This window comes from Azolla caroliniana, unplaced genomic scaffold (assembly GCF_043228905.1).
Source record: "Azolla caroliniana isolate FFs.n. ecotype wild unplaced genomic scaffold, voAzoCaro1.0.p SCAF_20, whole genome shotgun sequence".
In the NCBI taxonomy this organism is placed as follows: Eukaryota; Viridiplantae; Streptophyta; class Polypodiopsida; order Salviniales; family Salviniaceae; genus Azolla; species Azolla caroliniana.
This window is the reverse complement of record NW_028230455.1, coordinates 322,493-343,931: the sequence shown is the minus strand read 5'-3', so window position 1 is coordinate 343,931 and position 21,439 is coordinate 322,493. Positions and strand designations below refer to the sequence as shown.

Genomic DNA, 21,439 nt, shown 5'->3' with positions numbered 1-21,439 from the left:
AACAATGTCCTTCAAAAGTTTCCCATTGAATCTTAAAACGAAATCGACCAAATCGAGATGTATCGATACTCAATCATCCTAGAAGTTTACAACTTGTATCCCATAACAGGCAAAATCTACATTTGTTCAACGAATTAACATGAGGAGCAACCAAAACTTTATCAATTTGGGACATCAATCCTGATAGTAAATCCCAAAAGAATGAGTTATTACAATCAACAGTCACCCAAATTGGACATTGTTATTTTAATAAATCTTTATAATCCACCACTGGAACCCATTCCATCACATGCACTAATCTTCTATAAAAAAAGATTGGTACCTTTGCCATCAAAGCGGTACGGTGTTCTAACGATTGAAAAACTACATCATAGAAACCTCTTGGACCCACATACACATCCTCAACACAATTAGGCATTATGAATGAAAACCAACCACTGCTTAATCCATGATACCAAAGGAAGTTTGCTAGTGAAATACAAAATAACACCACAATCATAGAACCTATCAAAAGTTGCTAACATAGAGTTGGTCTCCATTACCACCTCGACAACATCCTCCTCCACACAATCTTTAGCATCTTTCTCATTTTTTTCCATAAAATCAGAAAGCAAAGCCTTAACAAAATCACAATGACTATCAATATCATAATCATCTCCAATAACATCTTTCCCACCAAGAATAACAACATATGATATTTTCTCATTTTTTGTAGAATCAATACACTTTTGCCTCTTGTAATTTTCATAACCATCATCACTACCACATCCATCAACAATCATCAACTCACTTCCTATTGTTGTGTCAACCATCCTAATAGAGATTGAGAGAACTAACTTGAGATGATGGCACTTTTGCTTGTAGCTTCTTGTAATGATAACAAAACACAATGTCCAAATAATCCTTGGAAAGCCCTCTGAACAAGCTTCGCAACGAGCCAAAAATCATAAAAAACGGAGTTCTAAGGACAAAGTTACATCAGAAACATGTTTCAACACTATTCTTGAAACGACATTGCGTTTTTCCTCTCTCTCTCTCTCTCTCTCTCTCTCTCTCCAAACAAAACCCTTTAGTCTTGTGAGAGTCTTGGTCATTAGGGTTTAGGGTTTAGGATAACAATCGACAACGGTTCGGTTCGGTTCGAGAGGGTCAAAACCGAACCGTTTAAAAATTTTGAAACTTGAACCGAACTACGAAACCGTTAAACATTTGTCAAACCGTTAAAACCACGGTTTCGTGGTTCGGTTTCGATTTTCAACTTAGGTTAAATTTTAATTTTTAAATTTTTTAACTTTATAATATTTTATTTTTAAAAATTTAAAGATGTTCCTAAAACGTGGGAATAAGGTCTAAAAATGAAAATTCCTAAAAACATGGGAATAAGGTCTAAAAATGAAAATATTGCTTAAAAACAACTTTTCTTTTAAAAATTTAAGAGAAAAAATCGTGAAACCGTTTAAACCGCAGTTTTTTTGTGTTGAAACCGAACCGAACCATTAAAAAAAACCTGAACCCAAACCGAACCGTTTAAAAACCTTAAACCTGAAGCCGAACCGTTGAAACCGTTAAGGCGCGGTTTAGCGGTTCGGTTCGGTTCAAAACCGAACCGTTGCAGAATTGTTAGTTCTAACTTTAGGATATGAGCTTGACATGGGAAGAAGGGCATTCGGGTGAAATTAAGTAAAAGTACCCAAAATATGATGGCCAATTCCTGTCTCTCCCATCTCTTCCATCTCCATCTCCATCTCCATCTCCAAACAAAAACCCTTCAGTCTTGTTTGTGTCTCAGAAGTTCAGCCATGGCTTCTCCCTCCGCTTCTCTTTCTCTTCCTTCTTCGACGTTCCTCTGCCCTCCTCCTCCTCCTCCTCCTTCGCTACGGTAATACAAACCTTTCTCTCTCCTTCCTTTTCTCTTTTCTTTTCTTTTATGCACTCCCTCCTCTAATTGTTTGCATCTTCCTTTTTTTGCCTCACCAGTCTTTCTCCCCTTCGTTCTCCCTCGCTTCTGACGCCTTCTTTTCCCACCATTTCGCATCCAAGACGGATCAGTTTAGTGGTAAACGCTTCTGATTCACGCAAGAAGACAAGTAAGTCTCGTTTGTTGTGCCTTATTGTCATCATAATCTTTAGTTTCTCCCAACACCAGAGAATTTGTCCCAGAAATGGCTTATAACAACATTGTTAAATGGATTTGGATGATATGGAATAGTCTTAATCTTTAGTTGCTAATATATCTGGCCTTTTGGTAAAAACTAGAAAAGGAAAAATTCTTAAATAACCCAAGTTTTCATTATTTCACCAAATGCCCATGGGCAACCCCTGAAAGATAGTAAAATGGGATGATTTGATCATATAATTGTGCAAACACTTAAATGCAGCAATACTGTTAATGATTTTGGATCATATCCTGCTTGTATCTTTAGGTGCAACCTCAATATTCGGAAGTATGTATCCTTTTACATATGATGAATTGTTAAATTAGAAAAATGACATAAAGGATGACCACGTCATGAACTGATTGAGATTGAATCCTGATATATAAAAAAACTATTGTAGCAAATTTTGGTGAATTGAAAATAAAACATTTCAACAACAATAGCAATTCATTTGCCAACTATTTACAACAATAGCAAACAAGCAAGTGACAATCTTGTTTCTGAGCTTTTATACATGTATTTGTGTGTCAATGCACATTTTATGGCGATTATGATCTGCTCGATGCTATCTATAAAATGGTCTTATCTTTTGCTGTAAGGACATCACCTAACCATGTTTGATGTGCTATGATTTCTCAAACTAGAAAATATGTTGCAGAAAAGTACTGATTCTCAAAGTAAGCGAAGTTGTTGTATAATCACTTGTACTGGGGTTAAATGAAGAAACTGTCTATTAGTTTGAGGAAAGCCATTCAGTTTGGTTGAAGAAGACTTTAGCTTGTTGATTTCCCTTCCCTCATTTCCATATGGATCTCTTTTAGGTACTAGGCACATTATATGAGAATATCAATTATGTGTCATAAAAAACTCTAGTGATATTTTGTTTCTTTCTCATTATCTGAGTGGACATTTACCTAGGTACTACGGCAACTGATACATCCGATGATGAAGAAGAAGAGGAAGGAAAAGAAATTTATGACTGGCCTCCGTTGATTTGCTGTTTCGGAGAGGCTATCAATGAATTTGTGTCCACTGTAAGAGTATCTAACAGGAGGAGCCATCCCGACATGTATTCTAAGTGGAAAATATTGCAATGGACACCGCCAGAGTTTGCTCGGGTTCTTAGTGGACCATCTTTCAATGTCGCAATAGCATTAGCTCGACAAGGATGTAGAGTTGCTTTTATGGGAAAAGTCGGAGATGATGCTTATGGAAAGGATTTAGTTCATAGGCTCAATGTGAATAAAGTGCAGACTAGGGGTGTGCGATTTGATTCCCAAGTTAAGACGGGGATCTCATTCTTAAATCTCACCCATGAAAATGGTGAGGCAAAGATGTCCTGTGTACAACCTAGTGCTGAGAATTCGTTTACGGAATCGGATATAAATGAAGACATTCTAAAAGAGGTTTTTTCTATTCTCTAACCCCTTGCTATTTTTACTTTTGGTTGAATTTTCGTAACCCTGCTACTAAGATTTACTTAGTAGCTTTGCCAGAACTTAAGGCTTACATTTTCTTATCCAGCTAATGCTAAGGTTCAGTCAAAGCATTTTCTTAACTAGTAATGCTAAGATTCACCTAGCACCACGACCTGCTTAGTAGCGTTTTCTCAACATGTGTAAACTTATTCTATTCTACATGCTAAAATATCCAGTTCATGTTTGCAGTCTCAGATGCTTCACTTTACATCATCCATCCTAACATTGGAACCAATCCGTTCAAGCCTTTTTTCAGCTGTTGGGATCATAAAAAAATATGGTGGTGACATCTTTTTTGATGTCAACCTCACACTTCCATTGTGGAGATCAAGAGAACATACATGGAGCATAATCAAAGATGCTTGGCAACAAGCAAATTTCATTGAAGTCACGAAACATGAACTTGAGTTTCTTCTTGGGGAAGAAAATTGCAAACGGAGACCGCCTCAGTATGCCGCGAACAGCGAAAAAGAGTTGCGTGTGTTCCGAGATGAATATCACTATAAGAGAAGAGAAATTGCTCCTATTTGGCATGATAATTTGAAATTGCTAATAGTACTTGATGGTACATATGTCATTCATTACTATACTCCTGGGTTTGATGGTGAAGTTCTTGGAGTGGAGGATGTACTCGTAGCTCCAGATACTTGTGACAGAGCAGGGTCAGCTGATGCAATGGTAGGAGGTAAGTTGGACAACCCTTCATTATCTCTCAAAGCTCATATTCGTACAATGATGGTTGTCGTAGAGGATGTCTTTCTTCATGTTTTGCAAAGCTCATTTCTATGATGATGTTTGTTATTCATGTTGAGCAAGCACTTCTTTATTAGCAATTGTAGGAGATGAGTTGGAAAATGCTTTGCACTTATCTTCCAAAGCTCAGTTTAAAATAATGGTGTTTTTCATTCATGTAGAGGATCTGTTTCGTCGTCGTGTTGCTTAAAGCTCATTTCTATGGTGGTGTTTGTGATTCATAGAGGATGTCTTTCTTCATGTTGCTCAAAGACTATTTATAAAGTTGTTCTTTTTTGTTCATATTGGGACTGTTTTTATTTGCAATGTCTCACTGTCTATGAGGGATGAAAATTTTATACGAGGGTTAAATTGCCTGATGGTAACGAAGTTACAGATTGTGCATTTTTTATTTCAGTTTTTATTGAATACAGGGGAGTTTGTTTGGGCTATTTAATTTCATCGTTGTACGTCTCCTATAGGTTTTTCTCTACATATTTAGATACAAGAGGCAGTGCATAAATGACATTATTTATGTTTTTGTTTCATGATTGCAGCTATTATGAGGAAACTGAACTTACACCCTGAGCTATACAAAGATGAAGAGACTCTACCGAAGGCCCTCAGATATGCACTTTGTGCTGGAATCATAGCTCAATGGAGTATAGGTTCTACCAAGGGATTGCCTACAGAAAGTGCAAGTCAGAATTTAACTGAACAACTTTATCGACCTGTTTTTGTGCAGCCTCTTGGCAATGACATCTATGCAAGAAGACCTCAGGAGTATCTTTTGTAAACAAGCTTCACTAAATACGATGGAAATATGAGGCTTCAATAAGTAATGGCCATGCTGTGTGCATCCTATTTAAAATGCCTCACACACACAATGATGTTTTCATCCTCTTCAAAAAGGCGTTACTTTTTCCCATAATAGAGGACTGATTGCCGTGCAACCAAGAGGGTCTGGAATTGAACTCCTGACCTAAAGCTTACAGTGAAAAGGTTTAAACCACCTAATATCATCCATCGGACCTAAAGTATGGTGCCTTGTACAAGTTCTGCAATGTCAAACAGGTTCATGGTTTGATTCTTTTAGATGATTTTACGAGTATGAAACTCTTCAAGTATATGTAACAATGCTTTGGTTGGAAAATTCAAATTGCATAGCTGCATTCTCCAAAAAAATACTCATTTGTGTAACCTTCTGTAACTTTGTCCCAGTAAGCTATTCATTTTTCTCGCTATTTTAAGAAATTCATGGACTACAAATCGATGATAATGATTAGTCGTCAAGTAATCTACAAATCTGTAGGACTGCTGACATTTTCGTGTAAGCCTTAGCCTACTATGGATGAACCATGTTCTTGTAAATTAGTGATGCTCTTTTTAATGGTACTTTATATTCAATTTTCAAGTCTCAACCTAACGGACTCCAGATTGATATTCAGTTTTCGTGTCACCACATGAGTGTCTTATTATTCAACCTTTGTAGCTCAAGAGAATCTTCTTGCTCATTTCAAGCTAAATATAGCAAGTGTCAGAATTGGCAATAACTCGGGTTAAGCCTAAACTGAGCCATTAAATGTTGCTTGAGCCTCCTTAACCGGACTGAGCTTTGTTTGGCAAGGCTCAAAAGCCAAATCGAACTGTTTAGGGCCAAATAAGTTAAGTCTTACACAGCTTGTCCAAACCGGTTACTAAACCATTTAGGAACAGGTTGTTCGATTCAAGTTTAAAAACTCTCAAACCGGTTTGGTTTACACAAATCCAAACTGGTTAAACCGAAACCAAACCGTTTCTTATTCGTAGCAAGTGGGACCAACATTCGCCCCGCTTTGTGCAGCATGCACAATAGGCTGGACCTTGAAAGCTAAAATTTTGACAATGTCCACTTTCTTGAGTGATGGCAAATATAGAAGTTCTCGATTAGAATTGGCTGCAACTTTATAAAGTGACTGGTGTCCACTTCCTTGAGTAACAGAAACAATATAGAAGTCTGAGAGTACAATGTGAGCCTAGAAACCATGTCTGTGTCAAAACAGTTACCAATTTGAGTACCTTCAAACCTATATCTATCAACACTCATGAACTCAAGTACCTACAAACCCATGTACGCAAATATGTTGAATCAAATATAATAGTGAAGAAAAACCTCAGTATTGTAACTATAAAGGGCAAGCTGCTCACGTTGCTAACACATCAAGATAAAGACTTGTGTTTTTTATGTATTTTAAAAAAGTAAAAGAATCTAACATGTCAAGATAAAGATTCCATCTGCAATGTAATAGAACAAAATATAAATACAGCAGATCAAAGACATGTATTTTAAACGTACTCAGATGATCAATATTCACCTTCATGTTAACCTATTATCATTTGAACCCATACAAATGCTTGCCAGACCCATTCATGTATTACCAAAACATCTCGCCTTGATGTGATATTAGAACTATTTTTCTGAAATTGATGACATATTCAAGTTGTCAATGATCATCTATCAACATGTGAGCATATTATGAACATAGATAAAATTTAGTTGGAAGGATTTCCAAGTAAAATACATATTCATCGTCAATTCAAATTGTAATTCGATGCATTCATTAGAAATATCAATGGTTACTATTGAAATATAGGTTATTATCCACTCTTAAGTGAAGGCGTGCACGCATGGAACACTAGAATAATTCTGAGAGATGATTTAAATTTATTATAGCTTGCTCGTAACCCAATAGGAATCCAAATTGCTGCACCAAATTCCAGGGAACTAGATCTCATAATGTGAGTGGAATGTCACAACGAAAAATCTCAGCATCTTTATTCTCGTTCTCTAATTATTTGGACGCCCATGTACCTTGATTAAAGCCAAGAAAACATTTTGTTATGAATGTTTTTTATTAAAATAAATTGTTGTTAAACACCAACCTTAAAAATAACATCTATGTATTGATGCCATGCCAAATTGTGTCAGGCTACACGAGTATGTGAAGTGTAAGAGGCACAAGACCTTCAGATTCATGAACCCAGAGGCTGTAAACATGTGATCTATGAGCCCAGTTCTCCTTGATTGATTTTCAAAAATAGCCTTCTAATTGGATGAACAAAGAGTCAATAACTGCCTAAGAAATATCCAGATCCATGTCTCATAGGACATGCCAAATTGTATGGGGACGCACACAAGTATCTGCCCCACTAGCAGTAATTTTTTACATATCCAGATCCATACGGATATGGTATGATGTAACTGATTAGTGGAGGTGCATAAGAGTAAACAAGTTGGCAAATCTATGTCCAGAGGATGTCGTAGGCACGTGACTGTAAGAGTATATGAGCCAAGTCCTAAAACTACACTGCAATCAACACATACCCATATCTATGCATGGTATGTAGGGAGAGATGCATAGGTACCAATGAGATACAAGATAGATATCTATCTAAAGGATCTATCCAACTTCCTAATACTCACCTACAGGAGCAAGGATACCTACCCATACCCATCATGCCAGTGAGGAGGATGTCATCGACATGCGACCTTAAATTCACTGGGCCCAAGCACCATGAGATCACATTTCAACATATTGTCCTTATGGTCCATGCCTACACATCCTCATCAGGATGAATCTTTGGCACTCCAATACTCGTGTAAAAATAGCATCACTCAAAATGAAACCATAGATCGGAAAATAAATAGGGTGAAAAATTATCAAGCAAGTTACCTTCCAAGCATCATGACAGTTGCCTGTGGGTTGGTGCCAGGGGAGTTATTCCACGTGGACCCATCAATGACACGAAGGGCATCAACTCCAAGAACATGGTGGGAATGATCAATGCAAGGGCCAATTTGGCATCCCCCATGGTAGTGCCAGATAGTAGTCACTGTGTCCCTACAAAATTGCTCCACCGAGCTCGAGTCATTGGTATGCTTTGGGATCAAATTCACAGGAAGGCTTGAAGTGATATTGAGTAGATCCGTTGATGTCAATGTGGGGACCTTAAAATCGACAAATGAGTCAGAATTGATTACTTGTTCGATCAACCGGATCCCCTCCACGCATCTCTGAAGATCAAGAGGATCGGCAAAATAGTTGAATGTAACTGAAGGGTTATCGCTCACATTATTAGTCATGAGCCTAAGGTCCCCATTAGAGAGAGGGCCAATGACCTTCTCGAGGATGAATCCCCCTCCAAGGACTGCACCAGTGGCAGCTGCAGCAGCTGATGCTGCCTCCAAATCGGCCATTGCTTTTGCCATAGCTTCCTCAGTTCTCTCTTTCGGGGGGTAAGTGGCCAATTGGCCGATCTCCGGTGACATTATTCCCATGCTTGCCGAAGCGCCGATGGAGGATGCTGGTATATTCAAGAATCCACTTGATGCCTCAATGAAGCTCCCGAAGGGTGTGATTCCCACAACCTGTATCAGTGATGTCTCAACAGGCGTCGGGGATGGCACAAAGACAGCATTCATGGGGTTATCCGCCATTCCAGTGCCAACTCCGGGTAGATCTACCACCACCGATATATTGAATGAACGAAGATGCTCAGCTGGTCCAATCCCACTAAGCATCAATAGTTGTGGAGATCCTAATGCTCCAGCAGATATAATGATCTCACTTCCCTTCTTCTTCTCATTGATTACGGCTTGATGGACTACACCAGTTGAATCTACATATTCAACACCATAGGCTGAGGGACGACCCAAACTGCTGGCTGCAAGAAACAAATCACAAAAATAGGTAATGTTACATAGATTTATGACATTCGGCAACGACATTATTCATAGATTAGGGCTTCAAAAGTTTCCCGTAAACTGAACATATATTCAGAGTTCAAAGGGATTGCAATAAACTACACATACATTATAGTTTGGGTGCGTACTACAAATTATACATAGTTGGTGTTTGAGAAGCAGTGTACAAACTGTAAGTATATCAGAGCTTGAGAAGCTTGCCATATCCCATACAGATATTAGTGTTTGAGAAACTTAGATAAATTACACATACATTAGGAATTGATGAGATTTACCTTTGGGTTTGCGGAAGAGGATACGTCGGACATTGGCATGTAGAAGGAGGTGGAGGTTGCGAGGATTGGCATACTGGAGGAGATCTGCGGCTGTGTGTCGGTTTCCACGATGATCGAAGATAGAGCCACCCACCTTTGTACCTGGAATATGGTCAAAAGTATGCCCATTATATGGCAAAACACCCACCTCTAGGAGCCCATTCCTCACACCACTTTGGAATAGCTCAATTTCTGGGAAGAAAGCCACCACTGACTCCACCCAAGGGTAGGATTCATTTACTAACGTTCCATTCCAACCCACATGTGCTACATACTCAGGGCTTGCCCTCGAGAAGAAACCAGCATTCAGACACGAGCTCCCACCTAACACGCGTGCCCTTGCACTTATCACCCCATCTGTGGATATGAACCTCTGGGATGGAGAGTCTGGCCGGACATCTGCCAGCGTTCGCTGAAAATTCTCTATCCTTGTTATGTTGGGGTTGCCATATGGTACCCCTCCCCTTTCTAAGAGAAGGACCCTGTATTTGCTTGATAATGTGGCAGCCAATGGACACCCTGCTGTCCCACCCCCCACAATGATGTAATCAAACTTCTGACGTGGCGTCTGCTCCGATGCATCCCTCGCAAAACTAATAAATGGGGCTGCAATCAATCACATGAGGCCATGAATAAGATAGTATTTGGAATCACAAGAATACAAGATTGACCCTTCTTATTGCATATGGTCATGAATACACGATTTACACAGTCATATGAATAAAAAGTTAATCCTTCCATCGCACACATCATAGATGTTCAAGAATACGAGATTGATCCTTCCATATCACATAGGGTCATGAAATAAAACAATGATCCTTCCTAATCACAACATGGTCATGAAATAAAATGTTGATATTTCCAAACCACACATGGTCAGGCAAAAAAGATTACCACATATTCATGAATAAAAAATTGATTATTCCAATAGATCCACTAGGATGATTCTTACATACAATCCAGTGTTCATATCTAACTATGAATTTCCAACTCACACAGACTCTTTGGACACTAATGATATTTCTCAATAACGCCTTGAATTTGCAGTTCTTTATCTGCATCTCTTCTAAGTTACATTGCTCTCTCTAGCGCTTACACTGATCCACCAATATCAAACAGATTTCAAGAAAAATTAAAGGCGTTTCCACAGTTTTCTTGAATTTTAACGCTTCTTTGCATTCTGACCATAACACTAACTCTTCAAATAAGTCCTACAAGACACACCTATCAATCAATCAAGCATACAGTATGCTATACATCTCTATGCCATATGAAGGCATGTTTTATAGCCAAAACATCATTCGAATTCCGTCCATATCAAGAGTACTTGCCTGATGTCCAATGAGATTTCTGGCTGAAAGTAAAGGGTGTCTAATGATTTCCTTCTACTTTATAGATATGTGGCCCTAACTAGAAATTCTTCAAACGTTTCAGAAAGAACTACAAAGCCAATATATCCAAATCTCTTGACACATTTTTTAGAATCATTCAAACTCATCATAGATGCTCATAATGGCACTAATAATCAGATTCCAAGTAAATCTATTGATTTTACATATCATTCTAATGATATTTTCCCACAACCATATAACCTTTAAGGTAGTTATCCACTGACTTTGAAACCTGATTCATATGTGTATATATTCCATAAGCCACATAGTGTTCAGGGTAATGATCAATCGATTTTGTATCTGCATTCTACATATATAGTTTTTCATAACCACATACATAGTCTTCATGGTATTGATCTACCAAGTTTACACCCATCGTATATGTGTATTTGTTTTTCCATAGCTTCACCATTCATCTCATTCAATATATACATTTCCGAACTTCACCATTTCATCTCTATGATGAATAATCATAAGTTGAAGCTTCCTAACAAAGGTTCGTCCAAATCTTCAAGTTAGACATAGCTACCTTGTTGAACATTTCCAGTCCGATAACTGCATACCTTAATCTCATCGATGAAGCTTTATTCGCGCCACTAAAGGTTTCCATATTCTTTATGTTTTCAACGTCTCTTCTCCCGCGTTTTGTGAAGCCAACAAGAAAAAAGAAAAACGAAAAAGTAGGAATCTAAGAAAAGCAGAAAACTCGAAGGAGATTACCTGAGCTTTGATGGGATCCAGTGCACAAATGTGGAGAGACTGGAGTGGAAGAGCAGCCATTTGGGAGAGGAGACCCTAACTAAACCCTAATTCTGGAGAGGATGCTGAGCTGTTGTTTGTTCCACTCTAGAGAAGAAGAAGAAGAAGACATAGAAGAAAAAGGCTCTAATTAGGGTTTATGGGTCTAGGGTTTTCAGAACCTCCAAAAATGGTCCTCTTCGATCAATTGTTCTGTTCTCTTAAGCGACACAATAATAACATATATCATCTTCTCCTACCAGTGCTAAGAATCAGCAACGGCTCGGCTCAAGCCTAAACCGAACCGTAAAACCGTTTTAAAACGGCTTGGTGGTTCGGGTTGAGTCGGTTTGGGATGGCTCAAGCCAAAGCAATTACCAAGCCGGTTAATGCTTAATCAGCTTAGTTTGGAATCTCCCAAACCGGTTTAGGTTTAACCAATGTGGTTTGGACCAAGGCCAAACCGATTAAGCCAAAACCAAACCGTTGCTGATTCCTACCTTCCACGCCCGAATTCGCCCATTCGGCACATTCTGGTGTTTCTAGACAATTTGCGGGGCTCGTGTTCTTCTAAAAAATCTTCGTGAACTCAAACACAAATCCTCAAACATAGCTCCAAACGCATTCTTGTCGATACTTTTGATCCATTTCCCGGCACATTCTAGTACTATGGGTATTCGCTACAATAGCCTCTATAGGTTCTTCGGGCTCTTGTGAATTTTCTAAATGTAACCAATGTGCATTTTTCTTGTAAGGGATGAACGTCACATGAAATCCCTATCCGTCTGTTAATGTTTGTATCTAGGACCATTTTGGAGTCATATGGACTTCCCATCATTGTGTAGTCAGGGACAATTTATTTATGTTTGGATAAACCAAATCTAACGACCAATACACAAGTTGAGCGTTGTTGGCTAGTTGAATTCTTCTGGGAAGTCAAGGACACTATGATTAGGGGAGATTTCGCAAATGGATGAATCCCAAAATAGGCTTTACAAGTCTTGTCTAGTAGCTAGGGACGATTGTGTGATAACGAGAAATGTCGCACATGGATGAATCCTAAAATCGTGTTTCTAGACATCACATTAGCTAGAGGTTTTTGGATAAGTGTGTACATATGAATATCTTAAACAACCTTGACATAATCAAACATTGCTTGTATTTCTCCCTTTTAAAAATGACACGTGAGAAACGGTACTCAAGTGTGAGTAGTGATGTTTGAGTTCAACTAAGGTTATAAATCAAACATCATTGAAATAAATGTCATGGCAATTCACATCCATGCTAGATGGGAGTTCCATTAAAAAAAATATTGTCAACTAAGAAAAGTGAGATAATCACAACAAAATCCTTTTTTTTATCATGGTTTTAACCTTATTAAAAAGCCGGAAAAAGTGTAGAAATGGAATATGCAAGAGTAACTCATATTATCAAACCTTAGACACAAGGTTTAGAAAAAATGGAGAAGACACAACACCACCTTTGGGGCTGGAAAACCCACTAATTGTACTAGAACCATATGACAAACATGTGCTCAACAATGATGGAAGACTAGCATGTGCGAAAGCCCTTGAAAAGTTTGTTATAGTTGTAGCTTATGAGCACATCAAAGATCAAAGATGAAGACGGTGAAGGGGCAACAAATGAATAGAACATGATCATATTTTAACAAATGGACAAAAATCATGCATTATTGACTTTATTTTAGTGTGAAGCTAATTTTTATCATAACCCCTCTCTTGTACAAGCCTTCTAAGGATGTTAATATATCATCATCTCTCTGATACACACTCTCAATCTCAAAGATCATGTTTCATCTACTACCCTAGAAATGTAAGTGGAGACTTTGGTTATACATAAAACATCAATTGATATAATGTCAGGGTGCAAATGGCCAAATTAATAGACCTCACAAAAAAACTACATATGGATAATGGAACTGCACTTCTCTCTCTCGCTTCCATATTACTTTGACTTTCTAAGAAAAATAAATACTTATATGAGATCAATTTTGAATCTAAACCAAGTACTATTTACATGTGTGCATGTTTATTTAAGGGCCAGTTCTAAACTATTCATTTTATTGTGATTCAATGTGCATAATATATGTGTCAATAAGATGGAGAATATTTGAGCTAGCCATACTATTGGTTCAAATTCCATGCTGTAAAGGAGTCAACAATAATGTTTTACTTTAGATACAATCTTGGAGCAACTTTTAGTAAAAATAACCAAGAAGAGAAGAGAAAATATTACATACGTATTTCTGCATTACTATGGTGTTGTAAGAAGCTTATCCACACAGCAAGAGCACACAAGGAAGCTACATGAGCACTTACAGAAGCCATGTGGAAGGATTAATCTCACTCGTGTTAAGGTGTTTTTGCAAATATATCCAAGAGCATGGTCTCTCAACATCATGCCACACTCTTTATCTCCCTCGCTCAACATACAAAGATTAGTGTTCATGCAATATGCATGTATGTGGTTCGCTTTTGACTTAAATGACTTTATGCTCAACTTCACAAAAAATTGCAATGTCCAGCCACTTTACACCTTAAAATTCATTCACAAAAGTTGGTCACACAATAGTTTTATATTTAACTTACCATGTTGATGTTTGCAAAGTTTTGTCCACATGGCAACTTAATATTATGTTTCATGCTAACTAGAAACATGGCTACTTTGCATTTACATTTAAGTTTACCACACAAATTTCTATTGTTGGACACACCAATTTGATGACTCTCCCAAAATTTTGCTTGTTTAATCCTTTATGTTGCTCGTGATTGTGCTATTTCTATAACAAACAAATAACAAATAATGTCAATGACCTTCTACAAGATTCATCAAAACAAAAAGCCTTCAAAATTTACTTGGCACTACAATCCTACATCACACATGTACTAGGACGGAGGAATATCAACTAATCTCCTTCCAATCATCCAATTTCTAGCTTTTCTCCATTCGCCTACGTGTGTATGAGGGCAACTTACTACTTTCAATAGTATACATTGACATATATCCTCATATACATCTTTGACTCATAGCTTGAACCCATTTAATGTATATGATTTTGTCATATTTGTAAATCTAAATTACATTTGTCATTTAAGCCATTGGGGGTGTAAGGATGAATAACATACTCTCGAGTACATAGTTGTGAAATCTATAATATAATCCACACAAGGTCATCTAATTCGTGTTTATCTTTTGAGTATTTGTTGGTGCAAAAATGTGTGTTATAGATATCATTAAGTTTGTTTTGAAGTCAATATCGAGGATTTGTTAAGAGTCAACTAATAAGTACACAAATGCTCATTTATAGTCTTTCTTTGGATATCTTTATTGTTTTAACATGGATCTTGTTACAACTTACAAGCAAGATTCTTTCATTGACATACCATTAAGTTATAAAGGCATTATATTTTACTTCACTTCCCTTGTTAGAGGTGTCATTTACCTTGCATATTTGGAATAGTTTAATATGTTTATTCAATAAATCATAAGAAAAGAAAATCCAAACCATTCAAAGTCTTCCAAAATAAACATAGTTATATGATATGTTTATTATGTTTATCACGTTGGGACATTCGATTAAAATTGTGATCATATAGAAAAGAAAATCCAAATCATTCAAAGTCTTCCAAAATAAACATAGTTATATGATATGTTTATTATGTTTATCACGTTGGGACATTCGATTAAAATTGTGATCATATAGAAAAATAATGTAATAATCAAATGAAGTAGAGTTTTGTGAGTCAAAGCTTCATGTAATAGATGTGACCTTAAAAAGTTTACATATTGTTGGTTGTTTACATCGCATAAAAATAAAAATAAAAATAAAATCTCTCTTGCCCATTTATAAAACAAAAAGTTATTCTTTGAAACAGAACATCCTTTCATGAGAAAGTGGGTGTGTACTTAAATTACATTTGACCGAAAGTGAGGGTCCATAAAACTTATTTCCTTAGATTTTTACATGAAAACTCTTTATGCCACCTTCATTTATTGTTCTAATTCTCACAATATGGACACTACGACTCCAATTGTATTATGTTTATCACGTTGGGACATTCGGTTAAAATTGTGATCATATAGAAAAAATAATGCAATAATCAAATGAAGTTGAGTTTTGTGGGTCAAAGCTTCATGTAATAGATGTGACCTTAAAAAGTTTACATATTGTTGGTTGTTTACATCGCATAAAAATAAAAATAAAAATAAAATCTCTCTTACACCATTTATAAAACAAAAAGTTATTCTTTGAAACAGAACATCCTTTCATGAGAAAGTGGGTGTACTTAAATTACATTTGATCGAAAGTGAGGGCCCATAAACCTTATTTCCTTAGATTTTCACATGAAAACTCTTTCTGCCACCTTCATTTATTGTTCTTATTCTCACAATATGGACACTACGACTCCAATTGTATTGTATAAAAACATCTTGTTGGATCATAATAAAAGGATTCAATAAATAGGTGAAGTTTTAAGTGTTAATTGGTTGGCATAGTAATAAGCATTGGGAATTTCCCCAAGACACTCAATGTTACAAGATAAGTTGCACAATGCATGTTGCATTGAAGGAATTAGAAACCCAAGTCTAAGTTGGGATATGCTAGTTGATCCTACAATAAGGAAATCAATCTCAAGAAGATCGTGTAATGGTGTATGTGACTAGGACCAATAGCCGCTCAAAGATCTTGAGGACCCCAAAATAGATCAAGTGATGCTAAGAAACCAAATGGGCAATCCGAAGTGATCCTACACTAGGTAAGATGGTCTAGAGTAGAAATTTTGAAATATTGTGTAATGATTGTATGTGATTTGGGTTCATGTGTTTGGTCGAAGACACTTTTAAGGCCAAAAAATAAGTTGGTTGATCTTTGTGGTTCCAATGGAGGATATATACCTTGAAACTCTTATAGAGCTCAACTAGACTATGAGATGTTGGTTTTCAATTGGGTGTAGGAGATAGAGCGAGAGGAGATGAACCTATGTATGGAGGCGGATCCTGATGGGTTGAAATAATTGAGGTCCTACAATTTCCATTATGATAAGAACTCCTCATCCTCAGCAGGAAACTTAAACATGTGTTCTAAAGGTCATATGGAGACGTGCAAGGATTAGATCCTTGATTCTACCAACATAAATTAAAACTTAAGATAGATGTTGTCCTAGTTCAACACAATCGATATTGTGTAAATCCAAAGAATGCAACAAGGGTGAAGAAGGAGGTTGGTAAGTTGTTCATTGTTAGCTTCAACTAACTAGCCAATAATATGATGTGGCACAAGTCAAAGAGATAAAGAAGATGATGAAGCCATTTGTACTCGAGGTTGTTTTCAAATATCATTAGCAACAAATTGATGTGCTTTCCTCAAGTGGAACTAGAGGATAAATTGTTGGTATACAACCCCTCTTTCTAAGATTGGATATGAATACACGGTTTGCCCCTCTTCAATACGTTCTCCAATTGTTACCAAGGGCATTTATATATGCAAACATACTAAATATTTTGGCAACAATTGTCTCATGTTGGTCCTCTATGCTGACCATGATTTGGTTGGATCTAAAGAATCCACTTGTAAACTATAAGCCACTTTTCTTGCTAAACATTCTAACCTTTGCTTGAATTATCATGCCATGTTGTATCATAGATAGTGGCTTCCTCCACATTCCAGTAATCAACAGTTTCCTAATCTTTCTTATTTGTTAGTACTACCACGAGGGGAAACTCCCAATGGTGTGTTGAATAATTTGTTGGAAAAGGTTGTCTTGCTTGGTCCTCAAGGTCAACCATGATTTCATTTTATTAACAAAATTCGTACATAAAATTATAAGAATATTTTTCCACGAGCCATTCGAAGAACAAATAACCATTCATACTAAGATTTGTTCAGGTGCCTAGCCTCAAACAAGGTCATGAATTGGAAGGAATTCATGAACTTGAACTATTTTGCATGCTCATAAAATCAAACGAGCTCACAAACTCAAAAGAGCACATAGCTCATTTGAGAATGTAGACTCAAACGAATCTATCTTGTTTGAGTGCACAAGCTAGATTCATTGTGCAACTCATTTGAACGCACGTGCTCGAAGGAGTCTATTTGGGTGCATTGAATCAACATGACGATGACACTAACACTTCTACCAACCCTTCCTTCTTTATCCACTTACCCACACATATTCCCAAACCCACTAACAACTTACTAGTTGTGAGAGTAAAGGTTGTGTTTTTGGGCTCTATGGAACTTATTCATCATCAATGAGAGCATCTTCTATTAAGGGGTTTGCCAAAACAAAAGCATGATGAGATATCCCTCATCTAATAATCAATTGAGAGATCACTTGCCTCTATTCATGTCTCTTTTTTATTTACTTTTGTTGTCATTTACATTGGATTTAATCACTTGGTAGTATGTCTTCATGTACATTGAGTACTTCTTATTCTTGGGGGTGTGCCATGGAAAGCATTAGAGTGTCTTCCTATGTGGTTTCTTGGATGTTTTGCACTTTTGTTTTAATGAGTTCCTTTTGTCTTCTGCAATGGATTTGTAATGGTAGGAGTCACTACAGATTCTTCTTCTATCTCATGTTAGTGTTCTTGACCTTCCACCAACCATAATGTAGAGTGTTTCAACTTCATGTAATGTTCATAGAGACCTGAGTTCGTTACACAAGTGTGGCATCAAAGGTCTTGCTATCAAGTTTTCAGGAATAATTTAAATATTTGTCAAGAGCATTATTCATTACGAATTAACTTTGACGTATTATAAGAAACTTTTGTAATTGTGTAGTATGTGATTTGTGATTGAATGAGGATCACCATGGAATTCCTTGACTGAAAATTCAATAATCAAACATTGATTGCACACAAAATAATGTTAATTTTGTGGGAGATCACTTTCAGACCCTTACATTCAATTGATCATTATGTGACCATCTAGATGATTCCACATGGATCTCAACCAAAATTTTAGATTGTTAATCAAAGTTCCTAAAGAAGAAGTTATGAATAAATGAAATTTGACGAATGACGGGAGTCAAACCGCTAACAATGAATCCCAAGAGACCTAATGTTTGGTGGATTGAGTGGCATTCATGTTTACAAGGTGTTGGGAACTACTTATCGATACCCAAAGTCCAAAGGGTCTTTGGGCATTACAACACTCCAAGTCTCAGGGGTTGCATTACTCAAAGGTCTATGTGGGGTTTCGCTGTCATGAAATGACGTGTGTAGAGGGAGAAAATTGTTGAAATTCAAGTTTACGATAGTTTAATTAAGGTTATAATTGAAGATTTAACTAAATGTAGCTCAAAGGGTAAAAGCTATTCTCTTGAACAATGAGGACGAATGTTTGACCCACTTTGGCAACGTATAAGAATCTTAATTAACATTAACAAGAATTAAGGAAAAAAGGCAGTCATTGCAATTGGGGAAAAAATTGATTTTGGGGCAGAAGCTCTGTTGAAATTCGGATTTACAATGCCAAGAGGCAATGTGACTATTATTGTAGACCCTACACTGATAGTGAAAGATCACTTTGTTGAGAATTGATTTGTAAAACCGCAAGGTCAAACGATGCTGAAAATACACTACACAGGCACACGACGACACATTACACAGAGATTTACGTGGAAACCCTAAAAAATGGGAGAAAACCACGGGAGAGCAAAAACTTCACTATACAGTGGATGTACAAGGCAGAGATTACAACACTCTGATTATGAGTGTATCACCCACACAGGGTTCTTGGTGTCTGTTGTTACACATACAGCTATGGTGTCTCTCTCTCTCTCTCTCTCTCTCGCATCTCTCTTACGCACACTTCTATTGTCATCACATTACTATGTTTGCCCTAGATGTATATATATACTGATACATTGTGTGGACTATTTACAATTGTAGCCACTACTACATATCATTACTATTATTATTATTATAATAATAATAATAAGCTATTTAAATATTCGACTCTATATTGTCGACTCTTTGATTGTCGGTTATTTCCGAATAGTGGATTCCTTCGTCTCTTCAACTGTTAGCTACTTCCGAACAATCGATTCCTCCCACTAGAGGGACATATCCCCAACAAAGTCCCCCTTCACTCTTGTGGGAGGGAGTTAGTCAATTTTGTATTCTATCGACGGACTCTAAGTTTGTCCATAGGTAGGTTCTTCATGAGCATGTCGGATCCATTGTTATCCGTGTGGATCTTCACAAGTGTAAACTCTCCTTCTTCGACTTTCTCCCGCAACCAGTGATACCTTCTTTGTATGTGCTTGGTCTAGGAGTGATATGCAACATTCTTGGCAAGATGTATGGCACTCTGGCTGTCATAGTGAAGCAAGAACTCCCTCTAGTTCATCCCTAGCTCGTTGAAAAATTTTCTCATCCAGTTCAGCTCTTTGTCGGCCTCTATCGCTGCCATATACTCTACCTCTATAGTCGACAATGCTACAGACTTTTGCAGTTGTGATTGCCACGACACTGCTCCCCCTCCATAGGTCATCATGTACCCCGACGTGGATCGTCTTGAGTCTACATCTCCCGACATGTCTGAGTCGGTAAAACCTTCTGAGACAGGTTTTCTGACACCATACCCTAGGCACACCCTTGAGGTGCCTTTTAAGTACTTGAGTATCCACTTCACCGTTGCCTAGTGTTCTCTTCCTGGATTACTCATATATCGGCTTACTACTCCCACAACAAATGCTATGTCTGGTCTCGTACAGACCATAACATACATTAGACTGCCGACGGCCAAGGCATATGGTACCTTCCTCATCTCGACCTTCTCCTTCTCCCCTTTCGGGCACTACTTCGCATTCAACCTGCAATTTGTCGGCAACACCGAGACGACCGGCTTTGCGTCCGACATGTTGAACCTTTTTAGGATCTTCGTCACATACTTTTGTTGTGACAACCATAACACCATTTGAGTTCTGTCTCGAACTATGTGCATTCCTAAGATATGTTTAGCCGGTCCAAGGTCTTTCATGGCAAACGACCTTCCTAGAGCTTTCTTCAAGCTTCCGATCTTCCTTGTGTCTTGACCGACTATCAACATGTCATCAACATATAACAACAGAATCAAGAAGTCTCCGTCTTCGTACCTTTTGACAAACACACAATGATCGGCTTGTGTTTTCTGGAACCAATGTTCCATCATGAAGGACTCGAACTTCTTGTACCATTGGTGTGGAGCTTGTTTTAGACCGTACAAACTTTTCTTCAGTTGATACACCAAGTTCTCTTTCCCTTTCTCCTCAAAGCCTTCGGGTTGCTGCATGTAGATTTCTTCTTCTAGCTCCCCGTGCAGGAATGCGGTTTTGACATCCAACTGTTCGACCTCCAGGTCCATACTGACCGTTATACTCAGAACAGTTCAAATGGATGTCACCTTCACGACTAGTGCGAATATTTCGTTAAAGTCGACGCCCTTTTTCTGTTGAAAACCCTTCACCACTATGCGGGCTTTGTACCTGGGCTCATTGTTGGCTTCTCTAATCTTCACCTTGTAGACCTACTTATTCATGAGTGCTCTCTTACCTTTCGGCAGCTCTACTAGGTCGTAGGTGTAATTCTCGTGCAAGGATTCCATCTCATCTTGCATCATGCTCAACCATTTCTCTCTGTGCTTGTTGGCAATCGCTTCTTCATAGCACTCCAGTTCACCTTCATTAGTCAAGAGGATGTATTGATTGGCATATATTGTCGGTGCTTTCCTTTCTTTGAGTGGGTATCTCCTTCCACTCATTGTTGGCTCTCTTTCGGATGTCTCTGCCAACTCTTCTCTCCACTCGAGTTCCTACATGTCAATCGACATCTCTAGGTTGGACGACTCCAACTCATACTCTTCAATTGACCTTAGAAG

General features: G+C 37.7%; 2 protein-coding genes across 2 annotated transcripts; one reads left to right on the top strand and one right to left on the bottom strand.

The window, feature by feature from the left end:
- Positions 1-1,775: 1,775 nt before the first annotated feature.
- LOC147850675 (fructokinase-like 1, chloroplastic) lies at positions 1,776-5,610 on the top strand. Its single transcript, XM_087335916.1, has 5 exons — positions 1,776-1,879; positions 1,978-2,087; positions 3,075-3,562; positions 3,824-4,319; positions 4,924-5,610. Exons 1-5 carry the CDS (start codon positions 1,800-1,802, stop codon positions 5,160-5,162), a joined length of 1,413 nt encoding a protein of 470 aa, XP_087192042.1. The 5' UTR covers positions 1,776-1,799; the 3' UTR covers positions 5,163-5,610.
- Positions 5,611-6,930: 1,320 nt separating this feature from the next.
- LOC147850674 (protein HOTHEAD-like) lies at positions 6,931-11,595 on the bottom strand. The gene is made up of 7 exons (XM_087335981.1): positions 11,536-11,595; positions 11,009-11,122; positions 10,836-10,889; positions 10,521-10,635; positions 9,386-10,030; positions 8,080-9,070; positions 6,931-7,217 (listed from the first exon to the last, which is right to left on the bottom strand). The coding sequence occupies exons 1-7, from the start codon at positions 11,593-11,595 to the stop codon at positions 7,181-7,183; spliced, it is 2,016 nt and encodes a 671-aa protein (XP_087192107.1). The 3' UTR covers positions 6,931-7,180.
- Between the last annotated feature and the right edge of the window lie 9,844 nt (positions 11,596-21,439).

What these genes read in the sequence shown, in the direction of transcription:
- LOC147850675 (XM_087335916.1), top strand. Translation starts at nt 1,800, where the DNA reads ATGGCTTCTCCCTCCGCTTCTCTTTCTCTTCCTTCTTCGACGTTCCTC. An exon ending in TGATTCACGCAAGAAGACAA is followed by an intron (nt 2,088 to 3,074) that starts GTAAGTCTCGTT and finishes ACATTTACCTAG; the next exon opens with GTACTACGGCAACTGATACA. An exon ending in ATGAAGACATTCTAAAAGAG is followed by an intron (nt 3,563 to 3,823) that starts GTTTTTTCTATT and finishes TCATGTTTGCAG; the next exon opens with TCTCAGATGCTTCACTTTAC.
- LOC147850674 (XM_087335981.1), bottom strand. Translation starts at nt 11,595, where the DNA reads ATGGCTGCTCTTCCACTCCAGTCTCTCCACATTTGTGCACTGGATCCC. An exon ending in TGGATCCCATCAAAGCTCAG is followed by an intron (nt 11,123 to 11,535) that starts GTAATCTCCTTC and finishes CTATATATGTAG; the next exon opens with AATGCAGATACAAAATCGAT. An exon ending in AAACGTTTGAAGAATTTCTA is followed by an intron (nt 10,636 to 10,835) that starts GTTAGGGCCACA and finishes TGTGTCTTGTAG; the next exon opens with GACTTATTTGAAGAGTTAGT.